At 42.5% G+C, this 23553-nt stretch overlaps 1 protein-coding gene across 3 annotated transcripts in view; it reads left to right on the top strand.

The window, feature by feature from the left end:
• CLUH (clustered mitochondria homolog) overlaps positions 1-23553 on the top strand; it is an 84650-nt gene that overhangs the window by 23865 nt on the left and 37232 nt on the right. For all 3 annotated transcript variants that reach the window (XM_042442454.1, XM_042442456.1, XM_042442453.1), the window contains 4 exons: positions 6054-6247; positions 11836-12007; positions 13358-13501; positions 22083-22210. In XM_042442454.1, coding sequence (XP_042298388.1) covers positions 6054-6247; positions 11836-12007; positions 13358-13501; positions 22083-22210 — 638 coding nt within the window. The remainder of the gene's footprint in view (positions 1-6053; positions 6248-11835; positions 12008-13357; positions 13502-22082; positions 22211-23553) is intronic.

Raw genomic sequence — 23553 nt, 5'->3', positions numbered from 1 at the left:
TTGACAAGATTTGTTCAGAGGTTTGCCATTGCATTCCCCTGAGGCTGAAAGAGTATCACTTGCCCAAGACAACACAGTGGGTTTCATGGTCAAGCAAGGATTTGAACCCTGGCCACCAGAGTCATTGTTCAATCCTCAAACCATAGCAGCTTGACATTGCTTTAATTGCCATGGCTGAGTGCTATGGAATTCTGGAAATTGTCAAAAAATTGTGATACCAGAGATTTCTAACAGAGAAGGCTAAATAGCTCATGAAACTACAAACCCCAGAATTTCATAGCATGGAGTCATGACAGTTAAAGCAGTGTTAAACAGTCAGGGTTTCCATCCATTATGCACTTTCTTGGACACCTTTGCACAGAATCCTGTAGAGCCTGGAAGTTACACCCACTGATTTTCAACTCCCCTGAAAGTGTGTCGTTTCAACTGTGAGATAGTATTTAGATTGGTATATACCGTACATACACGTGTATAAGTCTAGAAATTTTAGTCAAAAATAGACCCAAAAACCTGAGCTGACTTATCCATGGGTCAATGTAAGTATTGCAACTATCTTCTGGTGAGAAGCAAGAGTGAAATCTGTCCTGGAAGCACTAACCCTCCTCTACTCTCTCATTCATTCAGGCTTTAGTGTGAGCACAGTTATGCCTGCAGGAATATTGTAAATTCTTAGGTTTCTTAAATCCTTGCTCCATCCTTTAGATCCTTTGTTACATGCCCTTAAGTTTTGTCCTTGACTTATCCATGGGTCATATCAAAATCCATAATTTTGGCCCCAAAACCTGTCCTCAATTTATACGTGAGGTTGACTTATAGTTGAGTTGGCACTCCATTTTCTTGGGGGATCAGTTTCGGACCCCCCTCACAAACGGAGGCTCATGCATATTCAAGCTTCATAGGCTTGAATGGGATGTGCCCCCCATGCGCATGCACCATTGGAGACTAAGATTTTTGTCTAGTTTTTAAAAAAGGTTTCTGGGGATGATCCCAGAAGGCCCACACTAGACCTCCCCAAGAGTTGCATGTGGGCTGTGGGCTGTGTGTTCCCACCCCTCCTTTACAACATAAATGATAGTGGGGAAGTAGACCTTTTATGTTTTACCTTTTACATTTTATCTTACGATTGTGTGGTTCTATGTTGTTGGATATTCTTGCATGGCACAGGCTGACACTAGGTGACACTTGTAGTACCTTAAAACTCTGCTGTTCTATTTCTCCCCATCTTCATGTCTTTAGGGTGACATGCTTTGTTACCCTACCTGTTTTATCTTTACAACAACCCTGTTGGGTAGATGAAGCTGAAAGAGAATGACTCAAGGTTTTAATATACTTTGTGCATGGACAGTACAGTGATAATATCATCCAGTGTTTGTGTAATGCCCTCAAGATAACTTGAGCTCCATAAACTGGGATAGGCAGATTTGGACTTCTGGGTCTACTTTGTTAGACTTCTGGGGTCTACTTTGTTGGGGCTTTTTAAAAACCTCTACCCCAAGATGGATCAATCAGAGCTGAGTGCAAAACACGTAACACTTGAGATAAAATCATTCTGTGCCCAGATTGTTTTGGACACAGTCTTTGTACATATATACCTGCCTTGTCCCCAAGCTGGCTTCACTTGAGGCATACAATTTAGGGTGGAGAGGGGAGTCATTATGTTGCCGTTAGGGATGAAATGGCCGAGGGTGAGTCAGAAAACCTTTGCTGATCCTCATTAAATCCCCTAGGGCTCTACCAGTACAACTGGCTCTACCTGCTGGTGTTACCTGTTTGCTTGGGAATTTGGGGGCATTGTAGTCCCAAAAAGTAACTTTCCCAGGCTCTGCCATCCTGCCACAAGGCGTTCTCCTTGAAGAAGTGAAGGCGCAACATGGGCGAGGTCTCTCCCTTCCTTTTTGGTTGCAGGTTAGCAACGTTTGTGCAATCCACGGATCTCAGTGGGCATACCGGTTATTGCTGCCCCTGGGCATCAATGTTCGTTCGCTCACACCCACTTTGTGGTGGTTTTAATTAAAGAGGGCTCTTCAAAACCTGCAATGAATGAGTATTTTTTAATCCCACCTTCACTGCCAGTTACACCTCTTCTCTTCCTCTGTTGGCTGCTTCTTTTCCTTCCCAAGATGTATATCCACCCCTGGGCAAAATATGGAAGGGTGTTGGTCTGTTGGGCAGAAGCGAAAGAAGAACACCTACTTCTAGCAAGCATCAACCCAAAGAGAGGAAGGGAGGAGAGGGAAAATGGGAATTTGCAAGGAACTAGTTTAAAAATTCCTTGCCTCCAGTTTTTGGCAAGCTTGGGAAAGTGGTTTTTGTGGGACCACAACTCCCAGTATCGCCAGTGGCCCTTTGGGAGTTGTGGCTCCACAAAAGCCACTTCTCCAAACTCTGTTCATATATACCAGCAATTCTGGTAAATTTGAATTGCTCACTGGTAACCTACACCTAACCAGGCTGACCCTACTTAGCTTCCAAACCCCGGTGGTATCTGGGGCCTTTAGGGTGTTTAGGGCAGGGGCAGCAAATAATTATCATATATTTATAAAAACACTTACTATATATAGCCCTATTATCTTCACTCACAACTACCAATACACTACAGGCACCAGAACCTAAGCCCTGGTTAATACTTGGATGGGAGACCACCAGCAAGTGCTGTAGGCTATATTTCAGAGAAAGAAGCTGGTAAAACTACCTCTATTCCTTGCCTAAAAAAACCCAGTGAAATTCAGCGAACCCCAACTCTTTTTATCTTTCATAAAACCCAAACCCTCTGCATGCCCAATGGCTGAAACTCATGCACATGATCTACTGTTCTTCAGGTGACAATGTTAGTAAATTTTTCCTTTGGACATGTAGTTCTGTGTAAATTCTACAACAAAGCATCACACTATCCTGACGGATGGGGGTTAAGTTGAATGAATGGACTTAAATCAGGAATAGACTGATATAACCTAAAAAGTAGGTTAGGGTCTAATGGTAATCTCTTGGTGATTCCCAGTAGATTGGTAAAATCTTCATATTCCCCATTGTGTTAACAGTAGTGACAACTAATTTGGATTCAGGAGCTAGTTAATTAGTCTACTCAGATAGAGGAAACTTAGGGGAAAACCAGAAAGGGATGTTTGTGTATAAAAGGTGTGCAAGGTCTGTTCTGGAATAAGCTCAATTCCCAGTCTGAGAGCTTTGGCCTTTTCCATTCTTTCAGTAAGCAGTTTTTAATAGTGGGTACTTCTTCATTTGGTGGCTAGGAATCTTTTGATTGCAGTGTTTAATGCTATATTACACGAAGAGTCAGGAAACCTTTTGTGTATACCACACAAATTTCTAAACATATGTCTTGTCCGCCTTAATCCCCTCTCAAAATACCAAAAAGCACCAAGAATTGTAGCCATGTCATAGAAATCATGTTTTTTCCCCAATATATTTTTCAACCCTATAGCATTCTGTTTTAGACGTTGCTTCCAGACCATTACATAACACAGTGATCCTTTGGTATCCACTGGGTTTGGTTCCAGGACACCCCCCCCCAAAAAAAATCCATGGATGTTTGAGTCATACTGTATACAGTGGGGTAATAATTTTTTTTAGTGTGTGTGTGTGTGTGTGTGTGTGTGTGTGTGTATTGGCTTCCAGTGAGTCCAGCAGTGGATGCTTTAATCCGTGGATAAAGAATCCATGGATGCAGAGAGTTGACTGTATTCAGTGTGTGATGTATTTGCCCAAGCATGGCCTGCAATATATTCTCTTTTGGAAGAGGGGTTTTGCTATAACAGTGCTTGGTGATCAAGCCCCTTGGGTGTTGCGGAGCTCATGTAGAGGCCTTGAGCCAGTCACAAAATATCAGCCAAGCTTGCATTAGTTGTTGTTCGTTTGGATAAAGTGGAGGGTTGAGTTTTACTGAGACAAGTGAAGCAGACCGGCCCTACCATTGGGCAGGGAAGAGGTGGCAGGACATGGCAGGTGGCACATTGAACCAGGAAGGTTCCTGGTGCTGATGCCTGGACACCCCTTCTTCCCACCCACTCCCCATAAACTCCTGCTACTCAAAGCAGCCAAATTATCTTAATGCATTGCTCACAAAATCAGGCTGGAATTTCATTTTGCCGGGCAAGGAAGAAGTAGCTGAGCACGCTGGGGTGTGCGGATTTACCTACGTTTGCAACCAACCCCATGAATTTCATAGGGTTTTCTTAGGAACTGAATACACACAGGTGTTTTTCCCAATTCCTTCCTCTGAAATGGAGCCCACAGCACCTGGTATTTGCTGGCAGTCTCCCATCCAAGTACTAACTAGTGCTGACCCTACTTACCCTCCCAAGATCAGTTGTGTCTGTGTCATACCAATGTTAACTGTCTTGGCTCAGCACTAAACAGGGACGTAGCCAAGGGGGGGTTCTTGGGGTCCAGACCCCCCTTTCCATTAGAAAAATGAATGGTGTGGGCTGCTGCACCGCCACGCCCAAGCCCCATTATAATGGTGGCACTTAGTCTGGACCCCCCCTTCCTAAAATCCTGGCTACGTCCCTGCACTAAAGCATCCGGGGATTTGCAGTTTGTTGAGATACTTAGCATACTCTATATGTCAACACTAGAGCTCTGTGGGATAGAATCCTTTGGTTTTACCCAGTTACAAGTTCAGTGATTCTGTAGGCTGTTGCCATGATAATGTAAATGAATGGACAAATCAAGCCTGAACTATCAAAAGAAGTTCAAATGACTAAACCAAGGCTGTCGTACTTTGGACGTATCATGAGAAGACATGACTTACTGGAAGACAATAATGCCTGGTAAAGTGGAAGACAGTAGGAAAAGACTGGATTGGTTGAGTCAGGGATGCCATTGCTACCCATAGTTTGCAAAACCTGAGAAGGGCAGCCGATGACCTGGGCTTTTGAAGGTCTCTCATTCATAGTGTTGCTGTAAATCAGAGTTGACTTGATGGCAAATAAAAACAACAGGAACAAAACCCAAAAGCTATGATAGTCAGTTGTATAGAGCTGTAATAATTGTGTTAGTATAAATGTATCCCCGGTGATGGCTGCAGGGCTTGGGGGTAGCAGTGTCATCTTTTCCAACCCTCAGGCAGTAGGAAATCTGGGGCCACCACCAATAGTGAGAGTTTGTGTGCTTTGTTCATGCTTTAGTGGGTCTCAGTGGTATGCTTTAGGCCCAACACTCTTTTCCCTCTCCCAAGTTTAACACGTTTCAGGATTCTGGCATTAAAAGCTCCTTCAAAAGAGGAAAATAGGTGTAACAAATAACACAGTTCCGTTGGTAATTTAGAAATCCTGAGATATTTAATGCTGCAGTACTTAAAATTGCACTTCTCTCTAAAATGGAGTCACACAATGAGTGGATACAATACCAGTCGAATTGAGCAGGTCCAAAGGTGTAATTACCTTTCCCCCCCGGGTGACTTGGAAGCATGCATGCATATATAACAAAATAAAATTTGCTCCTTTTCAGCCATGTTAAAATTAGTATGCAGTGGGCCTTCCAGAACCTCAGGCTCCAGATCTGCAATTTTGAATGACAGCAGGCTGTCATGCCCCATATTATTAAATGCACACGCTCCAGTGTGTCTGCATTCACGTTGCCGTCATTTAATAATATGGGGCACAATCATCTGCGTTTTTTCTATCCGCAGAGAGGGAGAGCAAAACCCCTGCAGCTCTGAAAGGCCCACTGTATTACCATTTTTTGCGCCTTCTCTTTTCATTCTTCCATTTCACACAATGGAAGGAAAAGCCCATGCTGCTGAACTACAATGTCACAGATGTTTGTGAAAACTCTTGCAGCAAATATTTTAAGTAAAGCTTTGCATCTGTTTAGAAATGCGGCATTTAAAAGCAAATTAACTGTATTTGGTTTTAATCCAAGTGTTAAAGCACGGCTATGGGCTACTGGGAAAATATTTTTGAGATTACAATCTGTTCAGGGTGTTGGGTAATGTTTCCCACAGGAAACCCACATTTCTGCAACCTTATTAATACCAAAGCTCTTTTGGGTCTTCAAGTCTGCTAAACATCTCTGTTTCTCTTTCTTCTGGCCAGAGGATCATCCGTCCAGCATAGCCTTGATGAACGGTGTTGGCTTGCATGAGAACCATAAAGAGGAGGCCAGACAGAATGGCCATGAAGAGACAGATCACATGGACGATGGGAACGACCAAGAGGTCATTGTCATCCAGGACACCGGTTTCACTGTCAAAGTCCATGCGCCCGCCGTAGAACCATTTCCCTTGCAAGTGAGTGCCACTGGTAGATCCTTGGGCTTCCATCTCTGGGGGGTTGCTATCGTATATTCTGGGGTGTCTTTGGAAGGAGTCAGGGACAGTTTTGCTTCTCTCTCATCAAGGACACACCACACCCTTGGTTTCAAAAGTCCAGTCCTTGTCTAAATACCCTTCAGTTAAAAAAGGTGTGATGGGAGGCACAATGTGATTTTAAGGTAGAGCATGCCCTGGAGCATCTAGACGTGTTATTAATTCTCTCTCATACATGCATGCTCTCTTTCTTTCTTTCTTTCTTTCTTTCTTTCTTTCCCTCTTAAGACTGTGAGGGGATTCTGGGGCTACTTGCAGCCCACAAGCTGCAGGTCATCAACCCCTCCCTTAACTCCTTGTTTGTTTGAGTCAGAGGACGACAACTTGTTGCCCTCCAAATGTCATTAGATTGTAACTTCCATGGACCCAGAGTGTTGTCTAGAGCTGCTGGGAGTTGCAGTCTGAGAACATCTGGAGGGCCACATGTCTCCCACCCTGGTTTAAGCTTTTGTGTGGATTACATCCATGGTGAGGATGGTTCAAGTTTAAGGGCTATGAGCCAAGCAGCTCTGGTGAACTTCGGTGTTGGTAGCCATGGACAGCAGCCACACTGTGATAAGTGCACCATTTCTTTTAGTTTCCCAGAATGCCTCACTGTCGGAGTGATTGTGGATATATAATGGCTAATAGCTCCTTGACCTGCTCATGTAGTGTGAGTTGGCCCCGACGGCAGGAGTCAGCACAGAAGTGTGCTCTGTCAAGTTGCTTGGGGGAGGAGGATGTTGTGTGCTAACACTGGCCTTGCATAGGGTGTGCTGTCATAACACATTTGGGCAAGTTGTGGACCTCCATAAGTTGCTGAACTACAGTTCCCATCCAGCCCAGCTAGCATAGTCAGTAGGAATGAGGTGAGGAATCCTGGGAGTTAGAATCTAATCACATTGGGAGGGTCACAGGTCATTCACTCCCATTTGACTAACAGAAGCACATCACTGGGCAGGGGCAGGGCTCCCTGTGAACATGTGGGATGGAAGTCAAAGTGTGGTAATTGGGAAATGAGAGAAGCTTCAGCTCTTGTTTGGTGGGACTATGTGGGTGGTGGGTTTAGAGTAGCAGAATTATATCCCCACCATAACCATAAGGAAAAATGAAGCCAGACTCATATGTTTGTCAACTAGGTAGGGGGAAAATATGACTTTGAAAAAAAATATATAATAAAATTATATTTTTATCCCGCTTTTCCGCGATGATCAAAGCGGCGTACAAATTAAAATTTCAACAAATATCTTTTTGGCCAATAGTTCTCTGACTTTCCTAGGCAACATGGCCTGATTGTGGGAGATATATGCAACAAAAATCACTTCTTCTCATGTTTGGAGGAAAGAAATGGAAAAATATCTGGGGACAGAGGAGTTCATGGAATTTTGCTCGTTGAAGAATAGCACACTTTTTTGGGGGGCACTTTGGTGCAGGTCCCACTTGTATTTTGTGTTAGATTAGTTACACTCCTTTATAATCTTACTTTGTGGATATGGGTTGTCTAAACAAAACAAAGCAAAACTGGTTTCAGAAACTGTGAACCTAGAAAGTGTAGCATGTGTACTGTGTGTTGAAATCTGCAAGCTGCATTTCTTGGCTGAAATGTAATTTAGTTACATCCAGACAGCCAATTCGTTTTGTCCAGGGATGAGACATTTTCCCCATAATGCAACTCTGTGGCCTTCCAGATGATGCTGAACATCCAAGTCTCATCAGACCTAACAGGGCTGATGGGAAATAGAGTCCAACAACATCTGGAGGACCACTAGTGTTCCAGCCTGTCCATAGAAAGGAAGTATGGTAGAATGAGAACCATAACATACTATTATTCTCTCTTTATTACTGAAAAACATTGTGTTTCTGTGATTTAATTGTGTGCACAGCACACACACATACTTCCAACTAAAATGAGCTAGAAATTTAATGAAAAGAGGCCCAGTTTTTTCAGATGCCAGATTCTTTGCCGGATATCAGTTCTGATGCTTTCACAATCTGCATGTTGGTTGCTTAATGTTGCACAACAAGGCCAAAGCTTAGAGGAGCAAAAGGGCAAGGAATTCTTTCAAAGGGAAGATCTGAGTGAGAGCAGGAATTCTTAACCTATCGTTTCCCAGGCAGAATCATAGAGCTGGAAGTCCAATCCCTTGCTCAATGCAGTATCTTCTTCTAGATGAACCCAGCAATTAGCTTTCCAACCTCTTTTTGAGGACATCCAGAGAAGGAGACCTCACCACCTCTCTAGGCAGTTGGTTCTATTGCCAAACCAGTGTCACTGTCAAGACGCTGCTTCTAAAGTTTAATCAAAATCTTTTGTCCTGTTAAGTGAAAACCATTTTGGTTTTAAGTTAGAGATGTTTTGATTTTTACCATTGGATATCTCAGGCTTCTTGGAATTGAAGTCCAAAACATCTAGGGCGCCAAAGTCCAAGAAGCATAGCTCTAAGGTGCTTGAATGTTTAGCCTCTATTCTGAGCTCACTGGTGAAAACTACCCAGTGTTAAAAGCTTAACCAGTAGTTGAATATATTCCCATTATATTATAAACATGAGAGACTGTGATTGAAGATTGTGCAGTGAGAGGAGAAGAAAGAGCTATACAGTACGCCCGCGTCATACGTGGCTTTGAACATATGCTGAAAGCTGTGTGGGGTTCAAGGAGCGGCGTGTCCCATTTAGAGGAATGGGGCGTGCACCGCCACATACATGAGTGAATGGGGCTTGAGCATGCGCAGTATTTGGCTTACACGGGGGGAGGGGTCCGGAACAGATCCCCCATGTAAGGCAAGGGCGCACTGTAGTAGCTTCATAACAAAAACTGAGACTCACCCTCACTATATTTGACCCTCTGTACCCATGAATTCAAGCATTCATATCTTGAAAATATTTTAAAAATTATAAATTCCAAAAAACAAACCTTGATTTTGCCATTTTATATAAGGGACACCATTTTACTATACTATAATGGGACTTGAGCATCCACAGATTTTGATATTCACAAGGGAATTTTAGGACCCCCTTGTGAATACCAAAATTCAGGCATGCTCAAGTGAATACCAAGGACTCACTGTACAGTATAACAAAATGACTCTTATTCTTTTAAAAGCTGCTGCTGCTGCTATTTCAAAAATAGACTCAGATTAGTCAAGTGTCCTGTTTGTGCATCCGCTTACTCTAAACTATCTCAGATTCAGGGAGCTAATCCTGATCAGTCTGGATGGCTATTTGTCCAGTGAGAGTGTGAAGAGCAGTTTAGCGTGGGGAAGCAGTCACTTTCAGCATCGTTGGGGGAATCATAGAATCATAGAGCTGGAAGAGACCGCAAGGGCCATCCAGTCCAACCCCCTGCCATGCAGGAAATGGCATGCTGGGCTGATCCCAAGACTTGTGGCACTGCAAAAGCAAACTGGACAAACCGGGGTAATTTTATTAAACAGTTCCTTGAAATGCAGAAATTGGGAGCCAAGTGAGGTATTGAGAATGCTGGATGGCTCTTTCTGGACTGTACCATTTTGAAATTAAAGTAAATATGAGATGAGGAAGATAGGTAAAGACTTCATGTCTTTGTAGGGATGAGGTTATAGGGATAAGGAAAGTTAGAGAAGAAAGCACAAAGGCAGACTTACTGCTGAATGTTAAGAAAACAGAAATAATAACCACTGAGGTTTTGCTTAAATTCAGTGTAACAAGGAAATCTAAATAGTTATTATTATTATTATTATTAACCTTTATTTATGAAGCGCTGTAAATTTACACAGCGCTGTACATGCAATCTTTTTAGTTAGACGGTTCCCTGCCCTCAGGCTTACAATCTAAAAAAGACATGATACAGAAGGAGAAGGGAGTGGTGACGAGAAAGGGTAAGAGGTCCAGCAGTTCCTCTCAACCTCCGAGGCCTGGACCAAGGCAGATGGACTGGAGGGAGGGCAAGGCTTCATAATGGATGGTTAATCATTATCCAGGGAAAATACATAATCACAAGTAGGATAATACATATACAGTACATAGGAATACAGGAAATGGATCGATAAACAGCCAACAACAGAACATCAGATAGTAAGTTGAACACTTCCCATATCTTGGCTCAGAATGGGGACTGCAGTCAATAAATCAGAAGAAGGCTAAGAATGAGAAGGGCAGCTATGAAAGAACTAGACAAAATCCTAAAGTGCAAAGATATACAACTGAGCACTAAAGTTACAATTGTGCAAGGTATTCTATTCCCTATCACCATGTATGGATGTGAGAGCTGGACAACGAAGAAAGCTGACAAAAAGAAAATTAACAGATTTGAGATGAAGTGCTGGGGAGGGGTTTTGAGGATACTATGGACAACCAGAAAGTCAAACAAATGGGTCCTAGATCAGATTCACCCTGAACTCTCCCAGGAAGTCAGTATGACTAAATTGAGGCTGTTGTACTTTGGCCATATAATGTGAAGACACAACTCACTGGGAGAGACAATAATGCTAGGAAAGGTCGATGTAGCAGAAAGCACATGGATTGATTCATTCAAGGAGACCATGACCCTGTATCTACAGGACCTGATCTGAGCAGATGAAGACAGGGAGAGCTTTGGAGTCTCTCTCTCATAGGGTCACCAAGACTCAAAGTCAGCTCAAAGGCAGTTATGAACAAGGGGTGAGGTATCACATAGTTCAGTGGACAGGGCATGTGCTTTACACACAGAATGTCCTAGCAATCTCTAGTTAAAGAGGGAATTTCTCTGCTACAGGCCCAAATTCAGCTTCACAGAATTTCTTAGGGACTGCATTATTGACTTTGGCAAAACCAAAGGCAAACAGGTGGCACCAAAAAGATCAGCAGGTTTTAGTTTAAAATTTACAATTTAAAAACCACCTGGATAAGCTTGCTGGGGGAACCTAAAAGTTTAAGGCTCTTACCAGTAACTAAACCTTAGGAGAGGCATTTCAACCAGCTGATGGGGAAGATCTTTGTTTGTAACCTAAGGCTGGAGGTTGCAGGTAGACAGAAATTGTACTGGGTTAAATGGGCAAATACGTTCACGTCAGGTATAAGGGAGCTTCCTATATATCTGTGTTCCTAGATGAACGTACAGAGACCTTGCTTAGTATGCTGCAACACCAGAGTATGGTTTCCTGGTAAGTGAGGGGCAGGCATGCTTCCACAGAAGCACAAGAGTTGTTGAACTCTTTCCTGAAAGAAACAGTGAGGTGAACTCTCTTCACCATGGGTCTTTAGAAGCCAGCTTCTTCTGGAGGGTTTTGCATTGTCTTTATTACTTTTGCTATGGCTAATTTGGCCACAAACTGCCAAAGATTTCAAAGGTGAGCTTGAGTGTACTTTTCTCAGATCACACCAAGCTATATGGCCACTGGCTAAGTGATTCTGGGAGAAGTAGGTCCACAAAATAACCTTCCTGCTGTGCATGTGTTTGATCTTAGAAGTTTGTACTTTTTTGTGTGTGTCCTGTAGTCAGCTTGGAATGTTTTTTTTAAAAAGCAGGATGTAAATAAAGAAATTGTATTCTGCTCCTTCTCTTCCTGTGGCAAGGTCTCTCCCCAAGAGATGGTCCAGGAGATCCACCAAGTTTTGATGGACCGTGAGGACACCTGTCACCGAACGTGCTTCTCTCTGCAACTCGATGGAAATGTGCTGGATAACTTTGCTGAGCTGAAGACGATTGAAGGATTACAAGAAGATTCAGTGTTAAAAGTAGTTGAAGGTAATACATGGACCAAAACAAAACACATATACAAAATCTAATCCTGGTAAGATGATATAAAAACCTGGAGCCCCCAACCCTATGTTGGAGGTGGAGAACCTTTTTCCCATTACTTTGCACAAGCACCATGAACTAGTCAGCAATTCATAATTGCTTTGGTGGTGGTGATAATCATAAATAATAAATATTTAAAATCACAAATTACGTCTATGTAAAATCACAAATTAGAAATGTTCACTAAATACGGTTAAATCAATAAATGTCCACTAAAATGCAGTAACAACAATACAAAAAAACAGCAATGAAGGACAAGGAAACCAGCTGCTTATTCCTTGAAAGCTTGTAGAAATAGTTATATTTTTCACTGGATTCTGAAAGAGAGGACTGTGGAGGCAGTGGGATCTCTATGGAAAAGGAGTTCCCTTAGTCGGGTGCCACCACCACAAAAGCTCTGTCATGTAATCTGAGATCTATTGGCACAGAAGTAATGTTCTTTCTTGTTGGCAGTTCTCAAGACAATTAGAATACCACTGCACTGTGGTGGTATGAATGTTGGATAGTGATGAAGACAACCCAGCTTCAAACACATCCTTTACCATGGGTCACTCTCATTCTCTTGGTCTTACTAACCTCAACAAGTATAATTGGAAGTGTAGGTGGAGAAAAACTTGTGGAGGAAAGGATATGAATGTAAAAATCTCCCTCCTTATAAGTAAAGTGCATGAGATCTAGTCCAAACTTTGGTCAGTTCCAGAAATCCAAAGCAAGAGCATCCTCATTAGGATTGATTCTCAAGACCTCCAGAGAGGGAAAACTCACTTTTGCTAATCACTGAATCTGTCAGATTGCTTTTACCTAAACTCTCATTTCAGATCTATTGTCCTGTAATGTAACTCCGCTAGATCGTTTCCTGCTCTCTAGGGCAACAGAGAACAGGTCTTTGATGTGGTACCATTTAGATATTTAAAGAGTGCTACTGTGTCCTCGTTCTGTATTCTCTTCCCATGGTTAAATGCACACAGTTTTTTCAGCCTTTCTTCATAGGCCTTCTTTCCCATGTTCTTGATGGCTGTTTGCCCTCTTTTTAGTTTGTCTTCTGAGTGAGGCACCAAGAATGGGCTCTTCTTGAGTTCTTAGGTGATCAACTGGACATGGTATGTGCGCAGAATAAAGTTGGAACTACTACTTCTCATGACTTGTAAATAAGGGGTCTATCAATGCAGCCTGGCAGGGAAGAGGTCTTTTTTAACAGCAATAACACACTGCTGTTTCATGTTACAATATTCCAAATGAAATCCAACATGCTGTTTAATCTTTATCTCTCTCTCATTTTTCCCCAAACCTTTCCAGAGCCATACACAGTCCGGGAAGCCAGGATCCACGTCCGCCACATCCGAGACCTCCTGAAGAGCCTTGATCCCTCAGACGCCTTCAACGGTGTTGACTGCAACTCACTCTCATTCCTTAGTGTCTTTACCGATGGGGACCTTGGAGGTAATCACACCCTGGTCTTCTAGTTGCTTCTGCTGTGTGAGGACATGCTCTTTCCTCTGTCTTCCTTGACATATTTAAGCGGAGCTTAGACACAGTCCCTCAATGCTTTTCATCTTAAATTGTTACTAACATTAGATTCCTGACATTGATGAATCGGGTAAAAAACAATCACCTTTCATTTTGTTACTTATATTGGCAGAGGAGAGGGAGTACTCAGTTAGAGAACTCCAATTTGTATTTAAAAGCAAGAAAGGAAGTTGGATGAAGAACACAGAAATCTATGTGCACAGTAAACAAGTTTCTGGGCTTATGGCATCTGCTGAACCTATAGTCATGGGCCAATATCTGAAGTACCTCCAGATAACATTGATCTAAAATGGTATGAGAAAATTGTAAAGTTAACGCATTACAATGCTTGTAGTTAATTTGTGTTGCACCATGTGCACATGGATGGCCACCTGAAAAGCGACATGGAGCTCTGTGCAGACTAGAGAATCTCCTCTCTCCTTCCAGAAGCAGACAAATGAGACATCAGGCAGATAGCTCTCAAACAGGCAGTTTACGTTTTGTTCCTCAATATACAAGCTTGTTCTGACCGACTATGAGCCCGTACAGGCAGGCCAAAATAAAGCTGCTTCGGGTCACTTTGGAGGTATGCTGTTTAAATTATGCATGCGTCCTGAGAGGCCAGAAGCCATGCCAAAGCCATGCTCCAGTCCTAAAGACTGGAGCGCAGCTTTGGCACAGCTTCTGTCATCTTAAGATGCGTGTGTCATGTAAACAGCATACCTCCAAAGTGACCTGAAGCAGCTTTATTTTGGCCTGTCTGTATGGACCCAAAGCTACTTGCAATACACCATAACACCCACACTGTACATTGAGGCTCCTCTCTTATATGCATGTGCATCTCTCATGCACGTTAGTCCAACCTCTTGTGTGAACCCTCTATACAATTCTCCCATGCAGGGTGATTTTGCAGATTTCTACCCATGATGATGTTACCTTCTGTGACTCAGCACAACCCAAATGCTTACTCATCATGGCTCCTGAATGACCAGAGGTAACCCAGGGATGTAGCTGGGGGGGGTGTTCTTGGGGTCCGCCCCCCCTTCCGCTAGATAAAATGAATGGTGTGTGCTGCCGCACCGCTGCATCCAAGCACCATTATAATGGTGGCACTTAGTCTGGATCCCCCCCCCTCCCAAAATCCTGGCTACGTCCCTGGGTAACCCCTTCACCTTTGTTTCACATCTGGACATTTCCCCTTAGGGCCTATTCCTAACCAATTTGTCCTTTATATTGATAAAAAACAATATAAAATCCCCTTCAGATTACCAACCCATCCAGAATTCCCCCCCCCCCCCGGTGAAATAAAGATTAATATAAATTGCTAATCACTGAAAAGTTAATGCAGATTGCATTTAAGGATTAAAATAACACATTTTAAAGTAACAGCTGAAACATTTTACTGAATTGAAGTAACAATCATTGCTAGGTCAGGGACCTACATTGCCCCAGCAATGTTCAGATGGAGGGTGCAAGTCCAAAGGACAACCTGGGAAGATGCTGGTTTTCCATGATTAACTGGTGCAGACTCAAGGAGTGACTCGGTTTTATCCCTGTATGTTTTTTGATCTCATGTATTTTATTGTTGATATGGCCAGCTAACTAATCAATAAACTTAGAATCATAGAATCGTAGAGTTGGAAGAGACCGCAATGGCTATCCAGTCCAACCCCCTGCCATACAGGAAATCACAATCAAAGCATCCCCAACAGATGGCCATCTAGTCTCTGCTTAAAGACCTCTAAGGAAGGAGACTCCACTACCCTCCGAGGGAGTTTGTTCCACTGTCGAACAGACCTTACTGTCAGGAAGTTCCTCCTAATGTTGAGGTGGAATCTCTTTTCCTGTAGTTTGCATCCATTGTTCCACATTCTAGTCTCTGGAGCAGCAGAAAACAGTTGTTGTTTTTGGTGGTGCAGACTGTTGGATGCAAATTCAAGGAGAGAAAGCTCTCCTATGGTTCCTGACTCTCACTCGAGTGTCCCTGTTTACAGTAGACTGGGGACTGTCAACTCATTTTACATCTTATATTGACCATACAAGTTCTTCTGTTCACGCTTTCACCTAGAATTGGTTTTTCTACAGAGGAGAAAGGTGTACTCATTTTTTAAAAAGACTTATGAGAAGACTTCAAACTAGGAAGATCTTTGAAAGCATATCCAGGGGGTAGCTGTGCTGGATATACAGCAAAATGCAGTGACATCCAAAATCTACAAAACAGCAATACCTTTATTGGGCCAACCCCAAAAAGCAGAATTTACATCATGCAACCTTTCAAACTTCCACTTACTTCTTAAAGGACAACAGCAAAAACAACTTTTTGACAAAATGCAGGCCTGTCACTATAACATCATTGTTTTTTCTTCTGTATGATTTTTAACACCTTTGCTTGATGAAGAAGCCAACTGAGCATCAAAAGCTTACATGACATATTTTGTGCATTTTTCTTTTGTGGGTTTTGGATGTTATTGTATTTAGCAAGATCTTTGCTTTAGATCAGGGCCCTTGGATCAGCCAGTGAGAAGCAGGTGCAAAAGAATTTCTGAGTGCCGTTTTCTTTTGAGTACCAGAATGAAACGGAGCTCCCAGTCCTTTTAAGCAAAAATCCAGTCCAAGTTCCAACAAGCTTTCATTGTTTCAGCCATGCAATTTAGGGCAGAGAGTGGGAGTCTTTTTGTTGCTGCAGTTAGTAAACAACTAGGTGTGGTTAAGTGAGCCTTACTGCTGAATTGTGGTATCTATACTGGTCTGTGAGTTGGTGTTCTCTCTTCAGCACCTTTCCAGCACTGCAGTGCTGATGGCCAGTGGGTAGTATAGAATCATAAGTTGGAAGAGGCCACAAGGGCCATCCAGTCCAACCCCATTCTGCCATGCAGGAACTCTCAGTCAAAGCATCCAACAGTTGGCCATCCAGCCTCTGTTTAAAGACCTCCAAGGAAGGAGACTCCACTACACTCCAAGGAAGGAGTCTGTTCCACTGTCGAACAACCCTTACTGTCAGGAAATTCCTCCCAATGTTGAGGTGAAATCTCTTTTCCTGTCGCTTGCATCCATTGTTCGGGGTCCTGTTCTCTGGAGCAGCAGAAAACAAGCTTGCTCTCTCCTTCAAGTATTTAAACAGGGCTATCATATCACCTCTTAACCTTCTCTTCTCCAGGCTGAACACCCCCAGCTCCCTAATTCATTCCTCATTGGGCATGGTTTCCAGACCTTTCACCATTTTAATCGCCCTCATTAGGACACATTCCAGTTTCTCAACATCCTTTTTAAATTGTGGTGCCCAGAACTGGACACAGTATTCCAGGTGGGGTCTGACCAAAGAACAGAGTAGCACTATTGCTTCCCTTAGACACTATACTTTTATTGAGTCAGCCTAAAATTGCATTGGTCTTTTTATCTGCTGCATCGCACTGTTGACTCATATTCAACTTAGAATCATAGAGTTGGAAGAGACCGCAAGGGCCATCCAGTCCAACTCCATTCTGCCATGCAGGAAATCCAAATCAAAGCATCCCTGACAAATGGCTATCCAGCCTCTGCTTAAAGACCTCCAAGGAAGGAGACTCCACTACACTCCAAGGAAGGAATGTGTTCCACTGTTGAACAGCTCTTACTGTCAGGAAGTTCCTCCTAATGTTGAGCTGGAATCTCTTTTCCTGTAGCTTGCATCCATTGCTCCAGGTCCCAGTCTCTGGGGCAGCAGAAAACAAGCTTGCTCCATCCTAAACGTGACACCCATTCAAATACTTAAACAGGGCTATCATATCACCTCTTAACCTTCTCTTCTCCAGGCTAAACATCCCCAGCTCCCTAAGTCGTTCCTCAAAGGGCATGGTTTCCAGACCATTCACCATTTTAGTCGCCCTCCTTTGGACACGCTCCAGTTTCTCAACGTCCTTTTTGAATTGTGGTGCCCAGAACTGGACACAATATTCCAGGTGGGGCCTGACCAAAGCAGAATACAGTGGCACTATTACTTCTCTTGATCTAGACACTATACTTTTATTGATGAAGCCTAAAATTGCATTGGCCTTTTTAGCTGCCACATCGCACTGTTGACTCATGTTAAACTTGTGGTCTACTTGAACTCCTAGGCCTGTTACAGACAGCCAAAATAAAGCTGCTTCGAGTCACAGTGGAGGTATGGTGTTTCAATGATGCATGCGTCCTAAGAGTCCAGAAGCCACACCAAAGCCACACTCCAGCTTTGGTGCAACTTCTGGACTCTTAGGACGCATGCGATCATTGAAACACCATACCTCCACTGTGACTTGAAGCAGCTTTATTTTGGCTGTCTGTAACAGGCCCTAGATCCCTTTCACATGTAGTTTCAGTTAGCCAGGTATCTCCCATCCTATATCTGTGCATTTTATTTTTCCGACCTAAGTGCAGTACCTTACATTTCTCCATGTTGAATTTCATTTTGTTAACTTTGGCCCAGCTTTCTAGTCTATTCAGGTCATTTTGAATCTTGATCCTGTCCTCTGGAGTATTAGCTATTTCTCCTAATTTGGTGTCATCTGCAAATTTGATAAGTATGCTCCCAATTCTGTCATCCAGGTCATTGATAAAGATGTTGAATAGCACTGGGCCCAGGACAGAGCCCTGTGGGACCCCACTGGTCACTTCTCTCCAGGATGAAAAGGAGCCATTGCTGAGCACCCTTTGGGTTCGTCCGGTCAACCAGTTACAAATCCATGTAACAGTTACCTTGTCTAGCCCACATTTTACAAGCTAGTTTGCAAGGATGTCATGGGAAACCTTGTCAAAGGCCTTACTGAAATCAAGATATACTGTATCCACAGCATTCCCTTCATCTACCAAACTGGTATTTTATCAAAGAAAGAGATAAGGTTTGTCTGGCATGACTTGTTTTTCTGAAACCCGTGTTGACTTTTTGTGATTATGGAATTGCCTTCTAGATGTTCAGAGACTTTCTGTTTAATGATCTGCTCCAGAATCTTTCCTGGTATTGATGTCAGACTGACTGGACGATAATTGTTGGGATTGTCTTTCTTCCCCTTTTTGAAGATGGGGACGTTTGCCCTCCTCCAGTCTGCTGGGATTTCTCCTGTTCCCCAGGAGTTCTCAAAGATCATTGCCAATGGCTCCGATATTACATTTGCCAGCTCTTTTAATACCCTTGTATGTAGTTTATTTGGTCCTGGAGACTTAAATTCATTTAGATTAACAAGGTATACCTGTACTATCTCTTTACTTATTCTGTACTGAAATTCCCCTATTCTGTCTTCTGCTCCATTATCCTCAGGTTGAGCACCCTTTTCCTTTTCTGAGAAGACTGAGGCAAAGAAGGTGTTGAGCAGTTCTGCCTTTTCTCTGTCTTCTGTTAGCATTTTGCCATCTTTTCAACGCAGTGGCCCTACCATTTCCTTCTTACTTTTGCTGCGGACGTATCCAAAAAAGCGCTTTTTATTCTTTTTAATCTCTCTATCAAGCCTGGGTTCATTCTGCGCTTTAGCTTGTCTGACTTTACCCCTACACATGCCTGCTATTTCTTTGAGTTCCTTTTTCGTGATTTCCCCCTTTTTCCTTAGTCATCCATCCTGGTTTCTTGAGACACCTCCCGTTTTTCTTTCTCACTGGAACTGTTTGAAATTGTGCCTTCAGAATCTCCCTTTTGAGAAAGTCCCATCTGTCCTGAACTCCCTTCTCTTTTAGTATTTCTGACCACGGGATCACCCTCAATACTTCTCTAAGTTTACTGAAATCCGCTCTCCTAAAATCTAGAATGCGTGTCTGACTATGCCTGACTTCTCCTTTCCATTGTATAACAAACTCCAGGTGAACATGGTCACTTCCACCTAATGATCCCATAACTTGCACCCCATTAACCAGGTCATACTTGTTGGTTAGGATCACATCCAAAATAGCTGATCCCCTTGTTGCCTCGTCCACCTTTTGGACCATGAAATTGTCTCCAACGCAAGTGAGGAATTTGCTAGACCTTGAGGATTTTGCTGAGTTTGACTTCCAGCAAATATCAGGATAGTTGAAGTCGCCCATCACTACTACATCTCTCCTTTCTGAGTGTGTGGTCATCTGTTCTAAAAAGGCATCATCCAATTCCTCCATCTGACTTGGGGGTCTGTAGTAGACTCCCACCATAACATTCTTGTTGTTTCCCTCCCCTTTAATTTTTATCCAGATACTCTCCACGTTGTTTTCATCCTGGATCTCTTCACTGGTGTAAATATCTCTGACATATAGTGCTATTCCTCCTCCTTTCCTGTTTGGCTTATTTCTCTTAAAAAAGGTTATACCCCTCTATTTCCACATTCCAATTATGAGACTCATCCCACCAGGTTTCAGTGATGCCTATTATATTTGCTTTGTTGTACTAGGAATTTGAATTCATCTTGCTTATTTCCCATGCTCTGTGCATTAGTGTAGAGACATCACAAACCATGAGTCTCCTTTACTTGCTGCCTATGCAAGATTTTTTGCCTCCCACTGTTGGGTCCTTGCACTTTTTTCTTGTTTCCTCTATGTCTGTTTGATTATTTTCGCCATCCCTTTTGCTTTCCTTAATATTGTCTCCCTTCCCCACGGAACTCAGTTTAAAGCCCTCCTGATCAAGTTCTTGAGACTGTTGGCAAAAACATTTCTTCCAACTGGCGTGAGATGCAACCCGTCTGTTGCAAGAAGTCCCTCCTCATGGAACCGCAGCCCATGATCGAAGAATCCAAATCCTTCTCGGCGGCACCATCTGCGAAGCCAGTTGTTCACATCCACTATTTTCTTTTCCCTTCCTGGACCGTGCCCTTCCACTGGCAGAAGAGACGAGATGACAACCTGTACATCCATTCCTTTCAGCTTCCTACCAAGTGCCTTGTAATCCCTTCTGATGTTCTGAAGGCTGTGTCTTGCAGTATCATTGGTTCCCACATGGACCAAAAGGAAGGGGTATTGGTCAGTAGGCTTGACCAGTCTTGTCAGTCTCTGTCACATCACGGATATTTGCTCCAGGGAGACAACACACCTCTCGAGACATCTTGTCAGGCCTACAAATCACTGCTTCTGTACCCTTCAGCAAGGAGTCCCCCACTACGACCACCCGCCTCCTCTGAGGCTTAGCAGTGACTGTTCCCTCGGATGGGATTCTCAGGCTCCCCTGCTCTGTCCCTGAAGTCTGTCCATGCTGCTCTTCCTCATCCTCCTTAATAAGGGAAAGAGCTTCGAATCGATTCTCTAGCTGCAAGCTCCCAGAACAATCCCTTCTTGGCCTACTTCTCTGTGTGACATTCCTCCAGCTGTCTGCCTCCTGTGTATGGGAAGTGACCTCCTCCGCCCCAGCAACTTCCTCTGCGTGGTACTTGTCCAAGATCATTAGTTCTGTTGTGTCCAGGAAATCCTCCTGCTCCCTAATATGCTGAAGCGTAGCTACTCTGGACTCCAGCTGCTGCACTTTCTCCTCCAAGAGTGCTACCAACTTGCACTTGGGGCATGTGAAGTTCTCCACTTCTGTAGACAAGAAGACAACTTGTGGTCTACTTGGACTCCTAGATCCTTTCCACATGTAGTTTCATTCAGCCAGGTGTCCCCCATCCTATATCTGTGCATTTCATTTTTCCATCCTTAATGCAGTACCTTACATTTCTCCGTGTTGAAATTCGTTTTGTTAGCTTTTTCCCAGCTTTCTAATCTATTAAGGTCATTTTGAATTTTGATCCTGTCCTCAGGGGTATTAGCTATTCCTCCTAATTTGGTGTCATCTGCAAACTTAATAAGAATGCCCCCAATTCTGTCATCCAAGTCATTGATAAAGATGTTGAATAACACTAGGCCCAGGACAGAGCCTATTGTTGTTGTGTTTTTTCCCCATGAGGCCTCCCACCACCAGGATGTGACCCTCCTCCCAACCCTATTTTCCCTTCGACTTTCCCCAGCCTCAAAACTGGGTTGGGCCATTGCAAGAAAAAGATAGGGTTGTATACCATTCGATGTTTCAAGAAAGGCATAATTTTTTACCCTACACAAAGATGATAGAAATGTAATAGATTTGCTCATGTTGGTTCAGTTTGGTTCAGTTTCTTTTCTGCTACTCATGCAAACTGGCAAAACACTGCATCGGTATGGAGCTCTGATCTCCTTCTACTATAGAAAAATACTGCTTACACCTCCTTTTCCTGTTCCACCTCTCACGATATGAGCTATGAACTTGTTTTGTCTTAAAAAATACTTTTTAATGAGAGAGCCGAGATGCTTTATTACTCATGATGAGGACAGATAGTTTATTTCTGGCCAGTCTGCAAGATTACTTATTAGTAGCACTAAAAGCAATAATGCTGGGAAAGGTAGAAGGCAGTAGCAAGAGAGGAAGACCACATGCCAGATGGCTGGACTCAGGGAGGTTACAGGCCTGAATTTGCAGGATCTAAGCAGAGTAGTGGAGGACAAGGGGATGTTAGAGATGTCTCATCCACATGAGTCGAGTCGACACTTAACATACACACAGCACTGATCTCTCTCTCCTCCCCCCATGTTTTTGTTCTAGACAGTGGCAAGCGGAAGAAGAAGGGTACAGAAATGGAACAGATCGACTGCACTCCTCCTGAACATATCTTGCCAGGAAGCAAAGAAAGACCCCTCTGTCCCCTTCAGCCTCAGAATAGAGACTGGAAGGTAGGCCTCAGGGCTGTACAGCTATACCTTTTGCTCCAGCCAGCAGCTGCATGTGGCATCTTTGCATTCACCTAACTGCTTGCAAATTGTTCTGCATAATTCCATCTCTCAGTGTGCCATTTGCAGGAAAGAGATAATTTGCTTGTTTATTGTTATTATTAACCACTAATTAATAATTACAATAGTAGCAGTAAACATATCCAGGGGTAGCTGTGTTGGCCATGTGGCAAGGTACAATTACATCCAAAATCCACAAAACAGTGATACCTTTATTAGCCAACCAATATATGTATCACAAGTTTTTGAAGCTCCATGGGCTTCTTTATCAGACAAAAATGTTAAAAATCACAGGAGGGAAAAATAAATTATGATAATATTAGTCACAAGCCACATTTTGTCAAGATGTTGCTCTTCTCGGTTGAGGGTTTTTTTTTTTAAATTTTATTTAGAATAAACCATTACATATAAGAAGTGAGAGAAAAGAAGACAACAAAAAATCCACAAAAACAAAACAAAAAACAAACAACAACAAAAACAAAAAACAACGAAAACCCAACCAACTAACACGCAAACAAAGCAAATTACATTACTTAACATTACCTTCTAATAATAAACAAACAAACAGCATATAGGCTATATACAAAAGATATTTGAATTTTTGTCTCTCTAGTCATACTTCCTTTACAATTGAGTGTTCCCATATCATAATTTTTTAACCGTTTACTCCTGATATTTATGCTTCTATATTTATCAGTTCCTGTGTTGATGTAATTTTATCAAATAGTATTTATTTATTATTTATTATTTGTTATATGTCACCCCATTCTTCAATATTTAAGACATTTCCATTCTTCTTCTATCTGATTTTTGTCCTTTCCTCTTAATGAGGCAGATATTATGTCCATATTTTTTGCCTCATATATTTTAATCAGCCAATCTTCTATTGATGGATTAGAAATACTTTTCCAGTGCTGGGCATATAAAATTCTTGCGCATGTAACCATGTACAGAATAATTCTATTATTTTTTGTGGATTTTATATTATGTGTCATGTTCAATAAAAATAACTTTGCTTCAAATGGTATATTAATTCCTAAGATTTTTTGCATAGTTCCATGGATTTTTTGCCAGAATTCTTTTGTTATATTACATGTCCACCACATGTGGAAAAAATCTCCTTCCGGTTTTCCACATTTCCAGCATTTAGTATCACCTGTTTTATATATATGATGTATTTTTTGGGGGGTTAAATACCATCTATATAGCATCTTGATATAGTTTTCTTTATAATTTTGACACAGGGTAAATTTATTTGTATCTTTCCATGATTTTTCCCATTCATC

The sequence above is a fragment of the Sceloporus undulatus genome, chromosome 11 (assembly GCF_019175285.1).
Source record: "Sceloporus undulatus isolate JIND9_A2432 ecotype Alabama chromosome 11, SceUnd_v1.1, whole genome shotgun sequence".
Taxonomy (NCBI): Eukaryota; Metazoa; Chordata; class Lepidosauria; order Squamata; family Phrynosomatidae; genus Sceloporus; species Sceloporus undulatus.
This window is presented reverse-complemented; position numbering and strand designations above follow the sequence as displayed.